This window comes from Triticum aestivum, chromosome 1D (genome assembly GCF_018294505.1).
Source record: "Triticum aestivum cultivar Chinese Spring chromosome 1D, IWGSC CS RefSeq v2.1, whole genome shotgun sequence".
NCBI classification, from domain to species: Eukaryota; Viridiplantae; Streptophyta; class Magnoliopsida; order Poales; family Poaceae; genus Triticum; species Triticum aestivum.
Window position 1 is genome coordinate 39,344,412 of NC_057796.1, and position 20,373 is coordinate 39,364,784.

Sequence of the window (20,373 nt, forward strand, 5' to 3'; positions counted from 1 at the left end):
TATAACCCATCCAAAAAATCTAACCCACCCAAGAGGTTTTTATTTGGGTTAGTTCTCCTCGGGATCACTAAAAAAACACCTTTTTCTCTCGCTCTCCCCGCAGATCCCTCCCCACTTCCTCGAAGCTTCTCGTCCTCTCCCTCCTTCCCTCTCACACCGCTCGTGAAGGCGCCTCGCCGTATCCGCGCTCCCATCCGCCGCCGGTAAGCAGCCCCGCCCTATCCTCCCGTCCCAACCCCCTCGTCTCCCCGCGGCCCGTCCGCCCGACGGTAAGCAATTGCGGCTCCTTGCGCGGTCCGTCCCTGTCGGCCTTGGCCAGCACGGCTCCTTGCGCAGGGACGGCGGATTCGGCCGGCGGGCTGCGCAAGAGGCCAGCGCGGCTCCTTGCCGGGCGCGTCCCCGTCTGGCTCGGCCAGCGCAGCTCTCGGCCAGGACTCGCTCCGCCAAATTAGGCATAAAATAGAGTCCAAAGTAGCTAAATGATTGAGAAAGAGCATTTATTGTCAATCTAACCTTGCCTTCCAAACACCTCTTTGGTTAGAGTTAGTTTAGAGTTGGTTCAAGGTTAAAATCTAACTCTAATCTTTAACTGAGTTAGAGTATCCAAACAGTGCCACTGGCCGCTCGACTGAAGCTGGACACACGGAACAAGCCCTATATCCATCACGTCATTGGGGATATTAAGGAATCGATGGTGCTGTTCCAGGAAGTGACAATCAAGTCTGTTGACAGAACTTGTAACAGTGTGGCGCATGCTTTGGCAGCTCAGGCAAAAGCAGGGGAAGAGTACTCCTTCCGTTCCAAGATATAACACGTTCTCGGTTTCCGTGCTTCAACTTTGACCATAAATTTAACCAACGAGACCAACTCCCGCCGCAGTCGGTCTCGTTGGTTAAATTTACGGTCAAAGTTCAATCTCGAAAAACGCAGACGCGCTATATTTTGAAACAGAGGAAGTACTGTGTAATGGGCAAGGTCCCTGATAACCTAGCTCACTTAGTGACTAGGGATTCTCCTAGTTGTAAGAAATTTGTGTAAGCTTCTATGCTTACATCTAAAAAAAGGGACACGATAGTCATTCGAAGAGGATACGGGGTTGTATACAAGGAAATAAGGGCATCTCCAATAGGCGACCCGTAAATTTCCTCCTGTATTTATCCGCGGACAAGGGGTCAATCAGCGGACATGGATGCAGTAGACCGCCATCCAACTGTAGACACATACATTTCAATAACTTTTTGAACCAATCGGGTGAAATTCGTGCAAACACGGCAAATTTCATACAAACGGGATAAATCCATTTATATTTTAGATATATTTGAACTAAAAAGGTAAAACTACAAGCGCGTACGGTCGCAGGAGCTCCACTCCTGCGACACGGATACATTACACTAGTCTACGGCCGGCGGCGTCGGATCCCTTTGTCTTCCCCATGTCCGGTAACCCGCTCATTGGACTGACGGGAGCCTCGAAGGTACATTCTTCCCCCGTATATTCCCTATGTCCGGCTGTGCCGCTCGTCGAAGTGGCAAAGAGGGTGCTTCAGCCAAAGGGGAAGGTTGCCTACTCCGCTTCAGTGAAGTCGAGACGAGGGTCGATGATGGTCTGCGCTGAACCGGGCAAGTCACGGTCTGTGCACGTCGACGACGAGCTGCGGTGGCCTTCCTGGGACCCAAGCGGCGGCGGCCTCCCGCGTTCTACTTATCCTTGATGATGGCGGTGGCGGCGGGCGCGAACGCACAGGCCACCGACTTGTTGATCTCCGCGTCTTTCTCCATCGACCGGGCGTGGTACCGACAACATTGACGGTGGATGGCACGACGTCTGGCCTCGCCCATGGCAACCACGATGTCCGTTCCATTGTGCCCCCCGCGTGTCTGCCTGGAGCAATTCGTCACTCCTCCGCGAGCTGACTTAGAGCGGCAAGTTGCTGAACCACGCGCCAGCTTGGAGCAACAGTTTGCTCCGTCGGGCTAGGCAAGGGAGGTGGAGCAGCGAGTTCTTGGCTCGTATCTGGCGAGCTAGGCGAGGGAGTAGATGCATAGCATAGTGATGGGCGGTCATTGCACACTTTTTGTTTGTGGGTATTATATTAGATCTTTTACTTGTTTTTCTTGTTTCTTCCCTTCATTTACAGTGTTTTTATCTTGACGGCATTGTGGGACTTTGTTACAAAGGTCTGGCTTTTCACGATCCTTCTATGCTACTCCTAAGTATGCTAGTTGTGTGAGAAAAGTCATGCTTCAGACTCTTTGGGTTTTAGTTAAGAGAGATAAAAAATTGCGAAGAAAAGTGCTTGTACAAGGGATTCATGAGTTTAACGAAGTTTAGTACAGGGCCTAGATGTTTCAATAAGTCTCGTGTTTCATACACCCCAAAAAATTAAGCTAGCAACTAGAAGTAATCATATTTGATGGTTGCGTATGCAGCTAATGGTCCTAACAACCACTGTAAAATTGCAAAAACGATTAAAAGCGTCTAACTTGTTTTTGCAGGATAAGCATGTGATGTGATATAGTCTTCGTCATAGCAATGAGATTGTATAAGATACTATACATTGTAATTTATTATTTGCATGACCTCCATGACATGATACGACATGAAGGCAACAACAATATGATTGTCATTTATTTGACTTGTGAGGCAAACTTCATGCAATGCATTATTTTTGTTAGCTACAAAAATAGTTATAATTGCGAGAACATGAAGATCACGATCATGCATCGGTGGACCTCGATGCTACACGTACACGAATAAGGAATCAAAGGTGTTGAAGAAAGAAGATACGATGTCTAGGATTACATGAAGTGATAGGATGAGAAAGCGACGACATCCGTGAGGGAAAGGTAGAAGCTGACTTTGCGACGACGCCGGAAACCAAAGATATGGACTCCGAAATTTTAGAGAATTGACATGGAAGATGGCAGCAAAATGAAACACTACTTGTTTTCTTTGCAATGCTAAGGTTTTTTCTTGACACAACTTGGAGACTATCCTTTTCCTGTATCCTATATATCTAAGTTGTTAATCTTCATTATTTGTATTTAAAGGATTTCGCTAAATATCTGATGTTTGATTTTTAAGCATGGCAAATCAAACACTTGGGATGGCAAGTTATACTGTTGAGAGCACGACAATGTCATGCAGCAAATTCTGAGGATCTGGTTGTTTGCTGAAAGAAATTGCCATGCTCGCGACAACATATTTGACATACCGGACATTAGATTTGCCATGCTAAAAATAATTGATGTCAGTTTTTTTAGCATTCTCGTCATCTTAAAATGCACACACGTCACTTTGTTAAAGGCCCACCTCAACATGCATGCAAAACAATTTTCTATTATTAGTTGATCATAGTATTTCTATATATCTCGACACGAACACATCCCACCTCACCACACATGCCATATCATTAGATTTCCACCATCACACGGGTAGAAAAAATTTCCATTATATTATACTACCTATATTTTTAACACTATATTATACTATACTACCTATATTTGCCGCCCCTTCCCTACTATCCCACTACCCCCCCCCCCCCGCGCAAGCGATCGAGGGTCCCCAGCCCTAGCCGCTGGTCCTCCCTGCCTTCCCCTCCGTCACCGTCGGTGGTCGGTGCTGGGCAAAACTCATGTGTACGATGGCGGCGGAGGACGTACTGCCTCCCCTCTCGGGTTCTTGGGTGGCGCAGGACGCCCCATCTCGAGGGTGTGATCCCGATCTCGATCGTGGCAACGCCGATCTGGACCAAGGCGTCTTGATGGACAATGACGGCTTGGCGGCTAGCCGGCATCCCAGCGATGGCCTTGGCGGCAGGGCTGTCGCAGCCCTTCCCAATCAAGGGCAAAAGGGCCTTGGATCAGGGGCGGCGGCCCCCTGGGATGGCCTCCCTATCCGATGGCACGGCGGGGTGGGTGGGCTGTCGGAGATCAGACTGGGTGGTTGGCGATTCACCGACGGGTTGGTGCCGCGGCTTGTTGCCCCGGCGGCCAACGGCGCCGAGCTGCTCCTTTCTCCAACCCATGTTGCGTGCACTCCGTCTTATCGGACATGGTCGTGCTGCTAGCCGGTTACTGGGTTGGGACGAAGCGAGAGGTGGGGATCCGAATTGGGATAATTCCTAGGTCGACTCCTGCCGGCCACGACTGTGATGACACCCGAGGGTGCCATTTTTCTTCCTGGAGACGTCGTTCAGGCCCGCCCCACATTTTCCCACCTCACGGTCTCTCGGGTGAAAACCCTAGGGCGGCGACGACGCTCTTGGCGTCGTGTCCTTCTTGAAGGCGTCGCCATGAGAGCTATGTGGCGGTGGGCACCACTTGGGTACGTCGGCAGTTGCAGATGGCGTGCCCCTCTTCCTCCAGGTGGTAGTTGTTCGGGGAAAACCTTAGATCTGGATCTCCCGGATCGGATGATGACGGGACTTTGGTGTTGTTCTCCCTCCTGGGGGCATCGTCTTGGAGCTTCACTGGAGAGGCAAACAGGTGGAGCGGTGTTACATCGACCGCATTGAAGACGGTGGGTCTCGGCGGCGTGGAGCAATGGAGTCTCGGTGTTGGACGCGGTTTAATCGACGCGCTGTGGCTGGTGGCGCTATTTGTTGTCGTGGTGACGTCGACGGCAGATGGGGCTGGCATGATCTTTGCAATGATTTCTCCTGAAGACGGAATGCCGAAAGATGGCGGTGGCGAATCCTAGAGCGTGTGCAGGCGGTGCACGTTATGGGACGCCTAGACTGGAGTGTCTTAAGGCCACTGGATTAGATTGTGTGTGTTATGCGGACAGGGCACATCTGTATACTTATAGGTGTAGCGACTTTGTTCGCCTAGAAGGTGGCTTCGGATTGATCCTTGTATTCATTTTGTCAGGCTCTGGTGTATAATTAATAAAGATGGTTGTGTGCATCACGTGGATGCAGAGACCAGGGATAATCCTATTTTTCAAAATAAAAAATCCTATATAGAACACATGATTTTTAGCTGCATAATAATCTAATGCAATTTATAGCATGTATTTTCAGATTTAGTAATTTAAATATAAATGTCAAATATAACCATGTCTTATTAAAAAACTACTAATTTTCATAGCAACGTGCAGAATATCATCCAGTCTCTCGTAATTTCCATACCGAACATTCATCCGTACCCCGATCATCACAAATAGATAATCCTTCCATTCAAAAAATGAGATGTCTTGAATATTTTAATATAGACTATATACGGACTCAAATGAGTGAACAAACACACTAAAACAAACACACTAAAACGTGTGATTCAAAAAAAGTTAAAACATCTTGTACTTATTATGGACGAAGTGAGTAGCTTGGATGCAGAAAAATCCACGGGATATCAATGAAGCGAAGCGGGAGCGAAGAGAGTGAAGTTAACCTCGCTCACTCCGCAATCCCAGTTAGTTCCCGCGCAAAACCAGACCCCTTCTCGCCAGTCCCCAGCCGGCCCCACCGGCCAGAGCAGCCCGGGCCCACCCCAGCACCCCTCTCTTTCCCCTCGCTCTCCTCCTCCTTCCTCCCACCTCGCTCGCCTCGTCTCTTCTCCCCCTTCCCCTTCCTTCCACCCCACCCCCGCCTCCCCACCCCCCACCCCACCCGGACCGGACACTTTTGCGCCCGGCCCCCTCGCCTCCTCCGTAATCCCGCCCCGCCCGCGCATCCGACGGCCCCCGCGGCCGCCACGTCTCCGTCGTCTTCCTCGCCCCACCCACTATTTATCCGCCTCCCGTCCCGTCCCGTCCCCTCCGCCCCCATCCCCACAACCCCGCATCGCCGCGCTAGGGTTAGGGTTTCGCGCCCCCAGCTCCGCGCCGCCCCTGCTTTCCTCCGGTGAGATTCCTCCCCTTTCCGTTTGATTCGCGGGCGCGGCTCCGCTCCCGGTGGGGTGGGGCGGGGTGGATTGGTTGGATTCGGGGGCTAGGGTTTTGGCCGGCGCGCGTCTTTTTGCTGAGGGTTGGTTTGGTTGGCGCAGGTGGTGGTGTGACGCGATGGCGATCGTCAGGACCGGCGGCGCCAGGGTCCAGCGGCTGGAGTCCGGCGGGGAGGACGGCTCCACGGAGGACGAGGAGGAGCGGTCGCCCGCCACGGCCTCGGAGGGGTCCGAGGCGGAGGGGTTCTCGGCCCAGGAGGAGAATGGCGGCGGCCATGAGGAGCAGGAGGCAGAGGAGGCAGAGGAGGAGGAGGACGACTCCGGGATGGGGTCTGACGAGCTGGAGATCACGCAGCTCGGGGAGGCGGGCGCGGAGATGTGCCAGGTCGGGGACCAGAGCGTGGCCCTGCCCCTGGAGCTCTACGACCTCCCCGGCCTCGGCGGCGTGATCTCACTGGACGCCTGGAACGGCCTGCTCTCCGAGGACGACCGGCTCCGCCTCGCCGCCTTCCTGCCCGACCTGGACCAGGAGACATTCGCCCGCACGCTCGTCGAGCTCCTCAGGGGGGACAACTTCCACTTCGGGAGCCCCCTGGCCGCCCTGTTCGACCGCCTCAAGGGCGGTCTCTGCGACCCCAGGATCGTCCTGTACCGCCGCGGCAGCCGCTTTGCGGAGCGGCGCAAGCACTACTACCATCTGCAGAGGTACCACAATTCGATGGTGCTGGGCCTGTGGGACACCAAGGACTGCTGGAAGAGCTGCAACGGGTACAGCCTTGGTGAGAGGCTCAGAGCTATGGATGCAATGAAGGCACAGCGGAAGCAGAAGGAACTGGGTTTGGTTGCCCGGGCTGGCTCAGAGACTGACTCAGAGAGCAGGGAGTCTGCGGAGCAGTTCTTGACACGGTCGAAGCCAGATAAGATGGGTCTCAACAAGGCTGGGAAGTTAGGGAAGGAAAGGTCCAAGGGCGTTCTGCGGTTGGGTGTGTCAAAAGGCGTGGGTGAGGAGTACATTGGAGGGTCTGGTCGTGATGCTGCAGCGGCTCTCTCTAAGCTTTCTCGTCAAGATAATGCTTATGCGTATGATGCCGGAGTCGCGCATAGAGGGAAGCTGCGCAGAAGCATAGATGGCCTTCATTCTGAGGACCTGGGATATGACAGGGATTTGCCCAGGATCCGGTCTCAGAGACCACTGATGAAGCCAGTGAAGAAGGAATTGGGCACGGGCTATGATATCAATCCTTATGGAAACAACTACCATGATAGCCAGACTGGTTCTTCTTACTACCATGGCAGGAATGCCATTGGTAGTCAGGGAGTTACCTTAGCAGCATCATTTGACCCTCCGTATTCTGAGAATGCAAGGAGTGCAAAATACTCGGAGAGAGATCGGATATACGGTGGAAAAGCTGCCCAGAATAAAGCTCCCAAAGTGGAAGCGAGGGATTGGCCAGCTGGTAGCCATGCTGATCTCTTAAGTGACTGGCAGAGAGGGCAGCCTGAAGGCGATTACAGGAGCAGGAAGCCTCAAGTTGGTCATGGTGTGAAGGTTAAGTCCTACAAAAGTATTGAGCAGCAGATAAATGGTGCACATTCTGGATCTGATGCTAGAGGCAGGATATCACAGGTTAAGATTAATGTTAAATCCAATAGTCAGCATGGTAGGATTGGCCAGAAGGACTCCAGGAGCAAAGCTGCCCATGTTCAGAGTGAGGAGACAGAATCTGATTCATCAGAACGGTTTGAAGATGGGGCAGATATGAATCTTGTTGAAGAACAGCCAAACCTTCAATATTCTGAACTTCATATACCAGCATATGGTGCCAAAAAGTCAAACAAACTTAGCAAATCAGTCAAAACAAATTATCCTGCCCCTACTGCAGATTTCGAACCCTACCAGACTCAGAGCAAGCGGTCACACAGAGGAAAGGTTGCAGAGCCTGATTATTTACGCGACGTGCATGTGGAGGTGGCGGAACAGATTAGTGAAGTGATGAGACCCCCAGCAGCAAGGAGTGAAAGAAAGCGCAAGGGAATTGCAAACCTGGACATGCATGGTTATGACAACTCTGAATTGCATGATAGCAACGAGAAAGCCAATGAATCACTGAGGTCACCAGAGAGTGATAGGCTGGCCAGTAGAGCAGGCTATGCAGTCCAAGATTCTAATGGCGACTTTGATGTTTCTGAAAGAGCGAACATGCCGCTGGCAAGTTGCAGCTCTGGCTCCAAAAGGCAAAAAGGAAGAGTTGAACTTACAAGCCTGGATGAGCATGGCGAGTATGCGCCATCTGGTCCAAAGGTGGTAGAAATCAGTGGCAGCTCGAAGAAGAAAAGTAAAAAGAAGCCAGATACTGTTACAGATGCAATTACTGTAGCAGAACCAGCTCCTGTCGTGCCAGAGGTTATTGTGGTGCCAGTAGAACCTGAGAAACCTAAGAAGAAGTATGTACCAATTACACCAACCATCCATACTGGCTTTTCTTTCTCCATCGTGCATCTTCTAACCGCTGTTAAGAAGGCTATGGTTGCTCCGGCTGAGGATACTCCAGTGGCAGCTACGGTCACTCCTGCTGAGGTTACTCCAGTGGCAGCTATGGTCACTCCTACTGAGGTTACTCCAGTGGCAGCGAAGCAGACTGATGGGGAGGAGAACAGAAAATGGTTCAATAGTGAGGAACCTGGCAAAACGCCTCAAGAGCCAAGTGCAGCAGAGCAAGCACAACCGGGCAATGAAGTTGGAGATACTAGTGCTGCTGAGCAGACCGCACAGAGCAATTCGCCGGCACTAACTGTTCAAGATCTTGTTAACCGGATTAAAACTAATCCTGGAGATCCCAACATACTTGAAACACAGGAGCCCCTGCAGGATTTAGTTCGAGGAGTGCTCAAGGTACTGTCATCTAGAACAGCTCCTCTAGGTGCAAAGGGCTGGAGAGCGCTAGTTGCCTATGACAAGTCGAACAAAAGCTGGTTCTGGGTTGGTCCACTGCCTTCTGCTACCTCATATAGTGATCCTAATGAAGAAACTTCTGCTGAGGCATGGGGTATACCACACAAGATGCTTGTGAAGTTGGTCGATGCATTTGCTAATTGGCTGAAAAGTGGTCAGGAAACCCTTAAGCAAATAGGATCCCTTCCACCACCTCCAGCACCAAATCCTGCAAACTTGGATTTGAAGGAAAGATTTAAGGACCTTAGGGCCCAGAAAAGTCTGAACACAATAAGCCCAAGCTCTGACGAAGCAAGGGCATATTTCCAGCGTGAGGAGTTTTTGAGATACTCAATTCCTGATAGAGCATTTTGCTATACTGCTGCTGATGGGGAGAAATCTATTGTTGCTCCTTTGCGAAGGGGAGGTGGAAAGCCCACATCAAAAGCTAGGGGACATCCCATGCTCTTGCCTGATCGCCCTCCGCATGTCACTATTCTCTGTCTTGTAAGAGATGCTGCTTCTAGGTTGCCTGGAAGAACTGGAACAAGAGCTGATGTTTGCACACTTCTCAAAGATTCACAGTACCTAAATCATGCAGAATCCAATAAAGAGGCTGCTGTTAATCAAGTTGTCAGTGGCGCTCTTGATCGCTTGCATTATGAGCGTGATCCTTGTGTGCTGTATGATAATGACAAAAAATTGTGGACCTATCTGCACAGGGGTAGAGAGGAGGAAGATTTTGAGGATGATGGCACATCATCTACGAAAAAGTGGAAGAGACCAAGGAAAGATTCAGATCCCGCAGACCCTGGTGCAGGAAACGATGATCCTGAGGATGATGGCACCCCTAACGCAAAAAAACAAAAGAAAGCTGATGCAGACCCTACAGCGTCAGGAGAAGACAAGGATGGCGTTCAGGATCCATCTAACAGCGGGCTGGAAGGTGACCTTGAGCTTGATGTTGTTCCATCATCAACAAATGACAAAGAAACCAGCAAGCTTGTTCCTACTGATGCAAGGCCAGATATTGGTAGCTTGAGACCTTCAGTAGATGCAGCAGCAAGGGGGACAGCTGATGCAAGGCCAGATATTGGTAGCTTGAGACCTTCAGTAGATGCAGCAGCAAGGGGGACAGCTGATGCAAGGCCAGATATTGGTAGCTCCAGACCTTCAGTAGATGCAGCAGCAGCAAGGGGGACAGCTGATGGGAATTCATCAAGAGCCCCAGAAAAGAAGCACAATATGGCACTCCCCGTGCAATTCACCAGCAGGGAGTTTAATAAAGGTGCAGACAGAGAGGGGTCAAAAGAATTCATGGATGCAACCCCGTCATGAATAATGCTTAGCAGGACATATATTGGAGCACCAGATTAGGTAATTGCTGCAGAAACTTAAAGTTTTCTGAATTTATTCTACTTTTACCAGGCATTCTTTTCATTGTTATAGTGTTACTTCATCCTTCTCTTTATCCTATAGTAACATATAAACTGGAAACTGCTAGGTGGTCATCTGTTGTATGAAACCTGTTGATCTATATATAAGTTTGAGCTTGCCTTTATACCAAAACTGTGTAACTGCAAGTTGTAATATACTGCTTCAGCCCTAAATATATCTGCGACTCACTTTCTGTGTCTTAGTCGTAATTCTCTTGTCTATTTCTTACTTCTCACAATGATCATCAGCTAGTAGCTTTCCTTAGGAAAAGATGTACAGTAGGATGACCTGTAGATCTGTTTGTTCAGGCTGATTAAGACAGTTCTCGGCTTGAATCTGTCTGTTCAAGCTGTGACCTAGGAGTAGTTTGCAGTTATCTGCCTTTGCCAAAGGTCTTATATCTCTAGTTCACCGGGGTAGGAGGGGTTGTTTAGAACAGCTTCAGGAATCCCTTATCATGCAATCTTTATATGCCTCAGGCATAGCGCATTTTACTTCTATCCTAATTATGTTGAGAAAAATAAAATAGCAGGTGAAAACTAGATATTGTGTACAGTAATTGTTAGCGTGGCAAGTGATTTGAACAGATGTTCTTTTTTGTTTTTGTTAATTTTTAGTTCACCGACTGATTGTAACAATTATCCTAATTATGTCGTGCATTCCCAAATATAATTTTTAGTCCAATTCCCCCCGTTCATTCATCCATAATCCCCATATACTGAGGATCTCTTGTTTTTGCTTTGCAGGGTATGAAGCGGCAGCCGCCTTTATCAGTCAGGCCTTCCCCTCAACAGAATATTTTGTAGCAGAAATAGTTTTTTGGTTCTGCCCTTGTGCTTGTACATTCTTGTCAAGAAGCAGCGGCTTTCATAGTTTTCTTTTTGTCCTCCTAGTGGCTTTGTGCAGTTGTGGTGCAGTTCTCATCTAAAGTTGTTAGATCACCAATATATGTTTATGTAACTACAGTACGTTTCACTCATATTTGGATACCAGCCAGCAAATTCCAGTGCCAGTGACACTTGACCTACCGACAGTTGAGGCTTGTTTGCAACAGAGATTTAGTCATCAGGTTATTATTGTTATTATTATTTTCAACAGAGATTTCTTCATCTTTCAACAGATATTTAGCCATACATTATTACAATAGAGATTTTGTCATCAGACATGGACTTTCTGCTCAGGTGAATAGAAAATCTGAAAAAATAATTTTAAAAACTGTTTTTTTGGAACACATGTCCAAATGTTCTACTCCTGTGCAAAATTTCTTGCAGAAATAACATTCCATGTGCTCATTTCTTAAGCATTTTAGGGTGCCTGTTTTTCTTTTTTTACCCAAAGCATCATGAATGTGATCTCTTCATGAAAAATTATACGTAGGGAGAACACTCAAGAATGTTTGTCTTCACCCAGGTACATTTGCACCTGGGAGCAGAATTGCACTTTCGTCATCAAGACGTCATGTTTTTCTTATTTTTCATGGAAGAAAGTCATCTAGTGCATTAAGCATAATACTCAGCTCAACGAGTCTTTCATCGGTGCTCAAAAATATTATTCTTTCACTGTGTTGCCTATGTAAATACATATATATTACATTAGATCCACTGATGCAGTAGTAAGTACATACTCTTCACTAGTGACCAGCCTAAGAACAGCAAACCCCTCAACCAACAATAGCAATTAATCAAATGGATGGCACTATCAACAGCAAACCAACTGGGTAAATGGTAAAACTAAACAAATGGCTCCTTTGTACATGATCTGGACGAATCTAATTTCTTGCTATAAGGGGGACCCTCGCATCCCTGACCGACGACGGCGACGTGGACTCCTCTTGCGCCTCCGGGAGGTGTTTCGTGTCTCCGTTCGCCTGCTTCCATCCAGCCCTCGACTCGCGGAACGACCTGAGGAGCTCGTCGTAGTCCGGGGTCCGCAGCTCCTCGATCGACTCGGCGCTTGGAAGGTCGATTTCCCGCCTCCTTGGTGTTGAACACGACGGTTCATCCACCTGTCACATTTAAGGAGAAGGATTCAATGCAGGTTTGGTCAGTCGCTGTCAGGGATGATAAAGAGCAAATCTTCCCACCAATCACTTTTCATGACTGCTCACCAGGTATTCTTCCTCTAGGCATTTCCCCGCATTTCCGGTTATCTCCACGACCTTGTGGTAATGCGCACCCTTCAACTCCGTCATTTCTCCGTGGCACGGGGTGAGAACGGAGACGATGTTTGCGCACGCCTCATGGTCAACCTTCAACGAGCCTGAAATAACATGAGTTGTCATCAAAATGAGGAAAAATCACACTATGCCCTGTGTTTTAGTAACTCGAAGCATTAAGAACTTACTGTCAATGGAAGAAAGAAGGGCCTTGTTTGCTACATCTATATCTTCGAGAGTAGTCGATACTGCGGCAGACAATTTGGAACGCAGCAATTGGTTGGCTTCTCTCCCCGTCCTGGTAAAAGTGCACAAACCATGATTGCTATTCACAATTGCTAGTTTAAGATGAAAGAAACTTTAAAATCTTCCAGATCGGTTCTGTGCTAATACCTGACTATGCTATCTACTGATTCAACATTTCCTTTGCCAAGGCTGAAGAGAGAATCCTCAGCATTCTTCCATTGTTGTGCACCCATGCCCGTCTTAGTTTTGCTGCAGTTTTCGAGAAAACGTTAAGCACTGAAATCTCCATATTTCATAGGAGAAAGCATCACATCAAGTAGCCATACTGACCATTCCACAAGAACTTCTGCCAAGCAAGACCGTCCACTGTCGACTGCAGTGGTATCTTCAATGTAATTATTCTCCGTTTCTTCCATGTAAAAGCCCCACTTTTCCCGTACGGATGAGGTGAAGTCCTGTGCTGTTGAAATTTCTTTCTGCAGCTGACCTGTCCTGTTTACAGCGCTCTCTCGAAGGCCACCTACAGCCGTTTGGACCTGCAATATGTGCTTATGATTAACAATATGTAGCAGTTGTGTAATAGTTCAACTCTTCAATCAATCATCAGCAGCACGTAACTTCTTTTTTTTTGGTATCACATCATATCCTAAAATATGAACTGCAGAAGATATGGATAACACTTACCAGCTTCTTCTTTCTTGCATTGGAAATTGCAAGCATCTCTGCCACCTTTTCTATAAGTTGCTTTTCTTCATTAGCTGCACACTCCTGTCAAAAATGATAAAATCACATTATGTTAAGAAGTTATATTAATTTATTAACTGCATACTGGATGTAATAATTATCATTAGGAATAACCTCAAATTTCTTCTCAAGATCAATAAGTTGTTGATCTTGCACACCTTGTGTTTCTTCCAAAATACTAGTAAGTTTAGATGCATGAACATCCAGTGAATGGAAGAAACCAACAGTAATGTTTGAGATGGACCGTGACGCTTCCACGGCTCTTAGGTGTCCCTGCACGCATTAACAGAAATGTTGGAACAGAATGGCTTAAGCAAATATCAAATGTTCTAGTGCCTCAAAATATTACAGACCTCCCGCTGCTTGTTTGCGAAGTGGGCTAGTCGCTCTTCTTGTTTCGAAAGGCTACACTGAAGCTCATTTAACAAGTTGTCTGCTCCCAAAGCAATTACTCCGAAACACTATAAAATACAGGAAGATCAATCAGAAATATTCATATAGTCACTGCAACCACAAGTTGGCCAAAAGAAACAAAGCTTACTTTCTCAAGATCTGATGTGTGTGACTGTACTTGTGAGTTCAATTTCTCAAATGTTGTCTGAGAATTCATGTCAATTTCGCCTGCTAAATTATCCAGCGCTGTAATTCCTGAACCATGCAGGGCTTTCAGGTTTTGTATGCTCTCCTTTAGCCCTTGTGCAGCCTAAAAATGGGTAGCTCAAGCATGTCATACTCCACCTTACATAGCAGTAACACAAGATAAACTTTTAAGTACAATATTGAGGGGAAACTTAATTGCCTCATCTTTTGAAGATACAAAGGATTGCATATCATCTTCCATTTCTTTGAGGTGATCCTCCTGCTGCATCACTGAAGTGGAGACGGTTTTATGCAAGGCATCAAGCTCCTGGGTCAGTTGAGATCTAAATCTCTGCACGAGTGACCTGTTTCCATCTTCTATTTTGTCTTTACGCTCTGCCAGTATTCACGAACAATGACCATTGAAGTGAAACCGGTCCATCACAAAGTAGAGGTGATCGAGTTGAGATGCCAAACCTATTTTGGAGAATAGACCAGAAACATCTGCTGCTGCATTTTCTAATTCTGCGCGGAGATTATAGGCACAATCTACCAGTGATTTTTCTGTAGCAAAAATACCAGCAAGTTTCATTGAATGTCGGTTAACACAGTAAGTATGCACTCAATTGGCTAACTGAAATCAAGTATGGATGAGCACATAAACTTTTGATTCTATGTCAAGAGAATTGACAACAATTGATGATTCATTTGCCAGTAACTATAAGAAGTAAATGAGCAAACCATGCTAAGCAAAGAGACTTGCAGTAATGAATTAGTTCTTGTTTTTGCAGGTAATAATTAGTTAGTTCAACAAACCTGAGTTCTGAAGATTAAATATTACAAATTCCTTTTCTTTGATAGTAGACTTTGCTTCACTGTATTTTTCTTCTAAATCATGCAGAGCATGCCTAGTGTCCTCCAGATCTTTCTGCAGACAAAAGACAGATGGAATGACAATTATATAATGTATTTGCCCAAAGATTGCAAAACCATGAGCTGGACACTTTTAAGATACCTGAGTTTTCTCGAGTTTTTCGCCCAACTCTGCACTCAAAAGCATTTGAGCATCATAAAGTTCTTTTAGTTCCACCAATTGCTGCCCATAGATTGTGTAGAGAATTTAAAATCAAATCATCATTCAAATAAATGGTTTGCTGTGACATGCTTAGAGACAACTAACCTTATCCCTAGCCTCTAGATCAACTCCCAGTTTTTCAATTTTTTCTGTCATGGCCTGAGTGAAAAAGTTAGGTTTGAAAAGTTGAGATGATGAATAAAGATATATTCGGTTTATCTGAACAAATCTAACAAGGGTTTAATTGGAAAATTAAGATAAACCTTTTTCTCAGCTTCCTCTTGGAGGTAGCGCTCTCTTGGAATGTATATACCATTCTTCTCTCTTGCCGCAAACACTTCTGAAAAACAGATAGGAGACTAGGTGAGTAGAAAATGCATGACATTTAACATTTCAGTATAGCAAAAAAGTGCACGCAGATAAACCTTGTTTAAGGCGGTCAATTTCAGAGTAAAGGTCCTTGATGACAGCAGATTTCATCATCTTTTGGTTCACCTGGACTCGATGGTAATAAGAGTAAGTTAGGCGATACAAAACACATCGTCAACGTTTCTACCATCTGAAATAATGAAACATCAATATTTACGGATTATCCAAACAAAAAAAACAAGATAGTAACCTCGGGTTTGTTCCTGATATTTTTTGCACGATGTGCATAATCAAGTGTGCTCAACGTCTCTTCCAAGCAATATACCGAAGGTGATATTGTAGCAATAATGCAAGTCTTTGTTTTGCCTCCCAATGAATCTCGCAATAATCTTGTCAGCTTGCTATCTCTGAAACAAATAGGTAGAGCAATGTTAAGCCCTCTTTAGCAATGCTTCGCTACAACAGGTGGAGTCAGGAGAATGCCCTTAGAGCTACCTATATGGGACATGTCCAGAGTGCTCAACTAGAGCATTAATAACACGGCCAAGTGTGAGCAAACTCTTGTTGATCTCCCCAGCCTCTCTCGCTCTGCCCTGCAGTCCAATTGAATATCAAATGTACTTCATGGCATTTGAAAAATCAGGTACATGGGAAGAAGAAAATACAGAATAGGACATTTGGAGTTCACTCACATCTCTAGCACCCGAGCGTGATATATTTTCTGAACCAGCTAGATCGACGAGATTAAGCTTCCCAATTTTGATCATCTCCTCGCTCTCATGAGTCAATTCCTTGATGTGAATTGTGATTGAGAATATGGAGTGTGACCTGCTGCTTTGCTTGTTCAGCAATGTCTCTGCGGTGCGCCTCTTTGCAGAGCCCTTGTCAAGAATCTTGTAGATTTCGCCAGCAGAGTACACAACCTCCTCTTCAAGCCCTCTAACAAAAACACCACCCTTGCCGTCCTCCATAAGGGCAATGGGCTTTTTATTCTTGTCCTCGGGGACAGGTAACACAGGGAACCTTGGCTCATCAGGAGCCAACAAATCAGTGATCTCTTCATTGTAAAGCTCAAGAAAGGTGACTTTCATGCTGTACTCCGCGCACTGGGCCTCGAGGATGTCGAAAATTTGTCTGACAGACCTCGGGATAACTCCAGCGTCAGTTGGGAGTTCGCCACTCTGGTTGTTAGAGGAACCAGCCAATGGTAAGGAACATGCATACCAAAGGTACATTTTTAATTGACTTCAAGTGCAAAATGTTCAACAATTTACCTTGGCCTTTCTGGTTCCACCTCCTTCCATTGTATAGGTTTTGCCGGTACCGGTTTGCCCATAGGCAAAAATTGTGCAATTATAGCCCTCAAGGACCTCATGTACTATCGGTGAGATGGATTGTTCAAACAAGTCCTTCTGCTTTGATGACGGCCCAAAGACCTGCTCGGAACCAATCATTAGACTAAATATGAGTCAAAACTTGTAGTTGCATACATGAAGTCAACAACAACAATCATCAACAAATGCAAAGTGCAGAACAGGTGACAGGACAGAGGTTGTCACCAGTGAGTGAGGCAATAGCTTATGCTTAAGTGACCGTGGAAGATGATGTAATACCTTGTCGAAGGCGAAAGTCCGGTCAATCTGCTTATTGGCGATGACCTGCGTGGCGGCGACCTCCCGGCGGCGCTCGTTGCACGATATCACCACCGGAGTATTCCCCTTTGTCTCGTCATCACTCAGTGGCCTGAATGCACCAAATTGTAGACAGTGAGTGAGCACAAAAAACAGCATGACACTGAACTTCTGAAGCAGAACTGCTGAGCTCTCCTCACTCACCTGCATCTAAGGATGACCTGCACATTGACTCCCTTCTCCTTATCGCCTTTCGGGGTGGCGTTGCCGCCGGCGCCCGCGCCGCCGTTGGCGTCCCCCGACCTCGTCAAGTCCTTCCCGGACTTCTCCGTCGACCTCGGCGACGGCGATGGAGTGCCACCCCTCTTCTCCATCCCCAATTCCACTCAGCAATCCAATCTCTAGCCCCTATCAAGAGAACCCAATTCTGCAGTCAAGCGCCAAACCGTTTAAATGCAGTAGAATGGTGAACTGTAAAACATAAAAATCCAGCTACTGGCTGATCAGGAACCAGAGTGAAAAAACAAAAGATTACTGAATGTGACAGCGGGTGTCAAACAAATTTGGCCAGATCGGAGGAGCCAAAACTGCCGGCCACTAGGAGCCCAAATGCAGTAATAATGCAGAAAGAGACAACGGGAGCCGAGACAAAGTCGCCGCGGATGCAAATCTCGGATGTATCGCGATGGGATATTCACCGGAGCAAATCGAGGCAGGATTGGCTGCTGTTTGGCAAATCAGACCAAAGGGAGATCTTTTCTAATGCCACGAAAGGAAACCGAACCGGAGCATGCTTCTTAAATCGCTGATGAAATGGAAGACAGAAAGAGAAACAATTCGTCACATTTTATCAGCTGCCAAAAACACAGATCTTTGTGGCACAGAAATCACGAACTGATAACCGAACGGAAGGAAAATCCAAGAACTTGGGCAAGCGGCAGAGAGCCCAGGGAACCATCGCAATCAGATCTTCCTCGCGGGGAACAGAACAGAACAGGGGCACCGGAACCAAATCAAGATCAAGAAGCAAAGCCAGAAACACAAATCGATCGAGGAAGACGAACGCTCACGCTGACGCACGGACGGGGCTCGAGCCGAAGCGATCCAATCCGAGCGGCTGGAGACAAGTGTGGTGGTAGTCGTAGAGCAGTAGGTAGGTAGGTGGCCAGGGGGGTGGGCAGTGGCAGCAGAGGCAATGGCAGCGGGCAGGGCCGAGATCCAGGGGGCAGCAAGCAGGGTCAGGAGGAGTCCTGCAGAGCGGTGGCTTGGAGAAGAGCTCGTGGTCTCTATCAATGGCAACCTCCCCCCGCTTCTTCTATCTGTCCCACCCCAGCCTTTGCCTTTCCTTTCCCTCTTTTTTTGCCTTTGGGTTGGAGACAGACCATGCATCAGATGATACCGACGCACTCGAGCTTTCCTGCCATGGCCATCTTGATGACAGTAATAATCCGCGTTAATGTTAAAAATTCCCGGACGGTAACGCCAGTTTTACTGTGCCGTTGCTCCCAGAAGCTTTTTTTTTTTTGCTTTTATTTTAATTTTATTGAGTTACAGTTACTTTTGCCTCCAGTGACCACTGTAAAATGTGTATATTTGGATCAAAATATTTATTTTCAGGAATGGGTGGTAATTTAAATATAGCCAGTTTATATCGACCGCTTTGTCATTTGTGGAATGCATTTCTTTTTGGTAGGTGTTGGTGGGATTTGATTGCTACGTTTAGTACCTTTAAGATATATCCAAATGTACAACGCACACTCCCACAGACCTTCTGTGGTTTTTAATTCATCAGTAGAGTAGATAGATTATGGACCAACTCCCAGTGGCCAGTGGGTGCTGCAAGCTTCTTGTTGACCTCAACCTCACTTTTGAGTTTTGACCGACTTGGTGTGTGTTTGACTAGTCAAGGTGAAGCCATTACAACTGGACACTGGTAACGTTTTTGGGAGTATGTACATAAGTGAATTGCTTCAGTTATTTCTTCTGATGTTTTCAAGCGTTTAAAAAAAAAATCTTATAAACACCTCTTTTTCTAGGTTTTTTTTTGGAAAAACTCCGGATCTATTCATATTCAATCATGGTAATACAACAAACAAATCCGTAAACCACCTAGCAATGACTACAAGCACTGAAGCGAGCCGAAGGCGTGTCGCTGTCATTGCCCCTCCCTCACCGAAGGGAACTGGATCCTCTAACATACACAAGGGATGTTAGAGAAGCTACAGTACCCTAACTTTCCTTCTGTTAATCCATAAAATTAAGGCTAAAATAACTAAAATTAATTTTTAAATTATATGCACATTCATAATAATTACATACAAACAAGTTGATGGTGAGATAAAATTAATTTTGGATTTTTTATATCTACAGTAATTACCAAAAGTAAATAACCTGCTAATTGTCCCTAACATCCCTTCTTCATTTTACACTAGACGAGCATTGTAGCACGGTCACTTCACTTCTCTAAGTTAGAGGATCCGACTCCTCGCTGGAGCCGGGCAAAACATGTTGCGGTAGACAGTTGGGAAGTCGTCGTGCTAAGAGCAACTCTAGCAGACCCCGCATCCCGCCCCGGCCCGCAAAATAACCGCCAAAATGCGGGTCGGGGCGGGAAAACATGCCCGATCAGACCCCGCATCCCGCCTCGGCCCGTAAATATTTTTGCGGGGCGCGGCAAATCTTCTCCCTCAACATCTATCTTCACGGGCTGGGATGCCAACCCGAGCTCAACCCCTATCCGCAGCGAGATTTGGCGGGAGGGACATTTCCGCACGCCCTTTCCCGCTCCCCCCCCCTCCGCCAGCATTGCCCCGCCTCCGCACGCTCCGGTGCTTCCTTCCCGGCCATCCCTCGCCGCCATGGACGATCCCATGCCGCCCCCGTCACCGTCGAGGTCGCGCACGCTCCTTCCCCACGGGCGGATCTCGTCGCCGGCCATGTTGGCCCCGCCGCCGTCGCCCAAGCAAACGCCGCGCCTGCCCGCAAGCGGCAGGGCAACGTGGTCGTGCAGGGCGGGAATCCGGCTGCCCCCGCCGCGATGGCCCGCGCTTCGGGCACCAACGCGGCAGCGCGATCCCGGCCGGCGGCGGAGAAGGTCGGCAAGGTCGCGGGCGTAAAGCGGAGGAATATTTCGGCTACAAAGAAGTGACCTTCTTCATCGTCTCACTCCATCCCACCGCAAGGAGGTGCTCCGGCGATGCCGTTCGACGGTGCCGCTCCCCCCACAAGCGAGGCGTTCGACGAAATGGCCGGAAGGTATGCGTCTTCGGCCATGGCGATTTCCTTTCATTTTTCGCCATTATCCTCGATAGATCGTGACTTGT

At 47.5% G+C, this 20,373-nt stretch overlaps 2 protein-coding genes across 2 annotated transcripts; one reads left to right on the forward strand and one right to left on the reverse strand.

Moving 5' to 3' along the window:
* Positions 1 to 5,592: 5,592 nt before the first annotated feature.
* LOC123180137 (uncharacterized) lies at positions 5,593 to 11,412 on the forward strand. The gene is made up of 3 exons (XM_044592105.1): positions 5,593 to 5,842; positions 5,985 to 10,191; positions 10,998 to 11,412. Exon 2 carries the CDS (start codon positions 6,001 to 6,003, stop codon positions 10,150 to 10,152), a length of 4,152 nt encoding a protein of 1,383 aa, XP_044448040.1. The 5' UTR covers positions 5,593 to 5,842; positions 5,985 to 6,000; the 3' UTR covers positions 10,153 to 10,191; positions 10,998 to 11,412.
* A 373-nt stretch (positions 11,413 to 11,785) lies between these two features.
* LOC123180138 (kinesin-like protein KIN-5A) lies at positions 11,786 to 18,418 on the reverse strand. Its single transcript, XM_044592106.1, has 23 exons — positions 18,121 to 18,418; positions 17,255 to 17,458; positions 17,033 to 17,162; positions 16,694 to 16,855; positions 16,112 to 16,600; positions 15,915 to 16,012; positions 15,670 to 15,826; positions 15,476 to 15,545; positions 15,314 to 15,390; positions 15,156 to 15,209; positions 14,991 to 15,071; positions 14,792 to 14,903; positions 14,453 to 14,539; positions 14,196 to 14,371; positions 13,938 to 14,099; positions 13,750 to 13,857; positions 13,511 to 13,669; positions 13,337 to 13,420; positions 12,983 to 13,188; positions 12,800 to 12,901; positions 12,595 to 12,704; positions 12,359 to 12,510; positions 11,786 to 12,256 (listed from the first exon to the last, which is right to left on the reverse strand). The coding sequence occupies exons 2-23, from the start codon at positions 17,422 to 17,424 to the stop codon at positions 12,020 to 12,022; spliced, it is 3,183 nt and encodes a 1,060-aa protein (XP_044448041.1). The 5' UTR covers positions 17,425 to 17,458; positions 18,121 to 18,418; the 3' UTR covers positions 11,786 to 12,019.
* Positions 18,419 to 20,373: the final 1,955 nt, after the last annotated feature.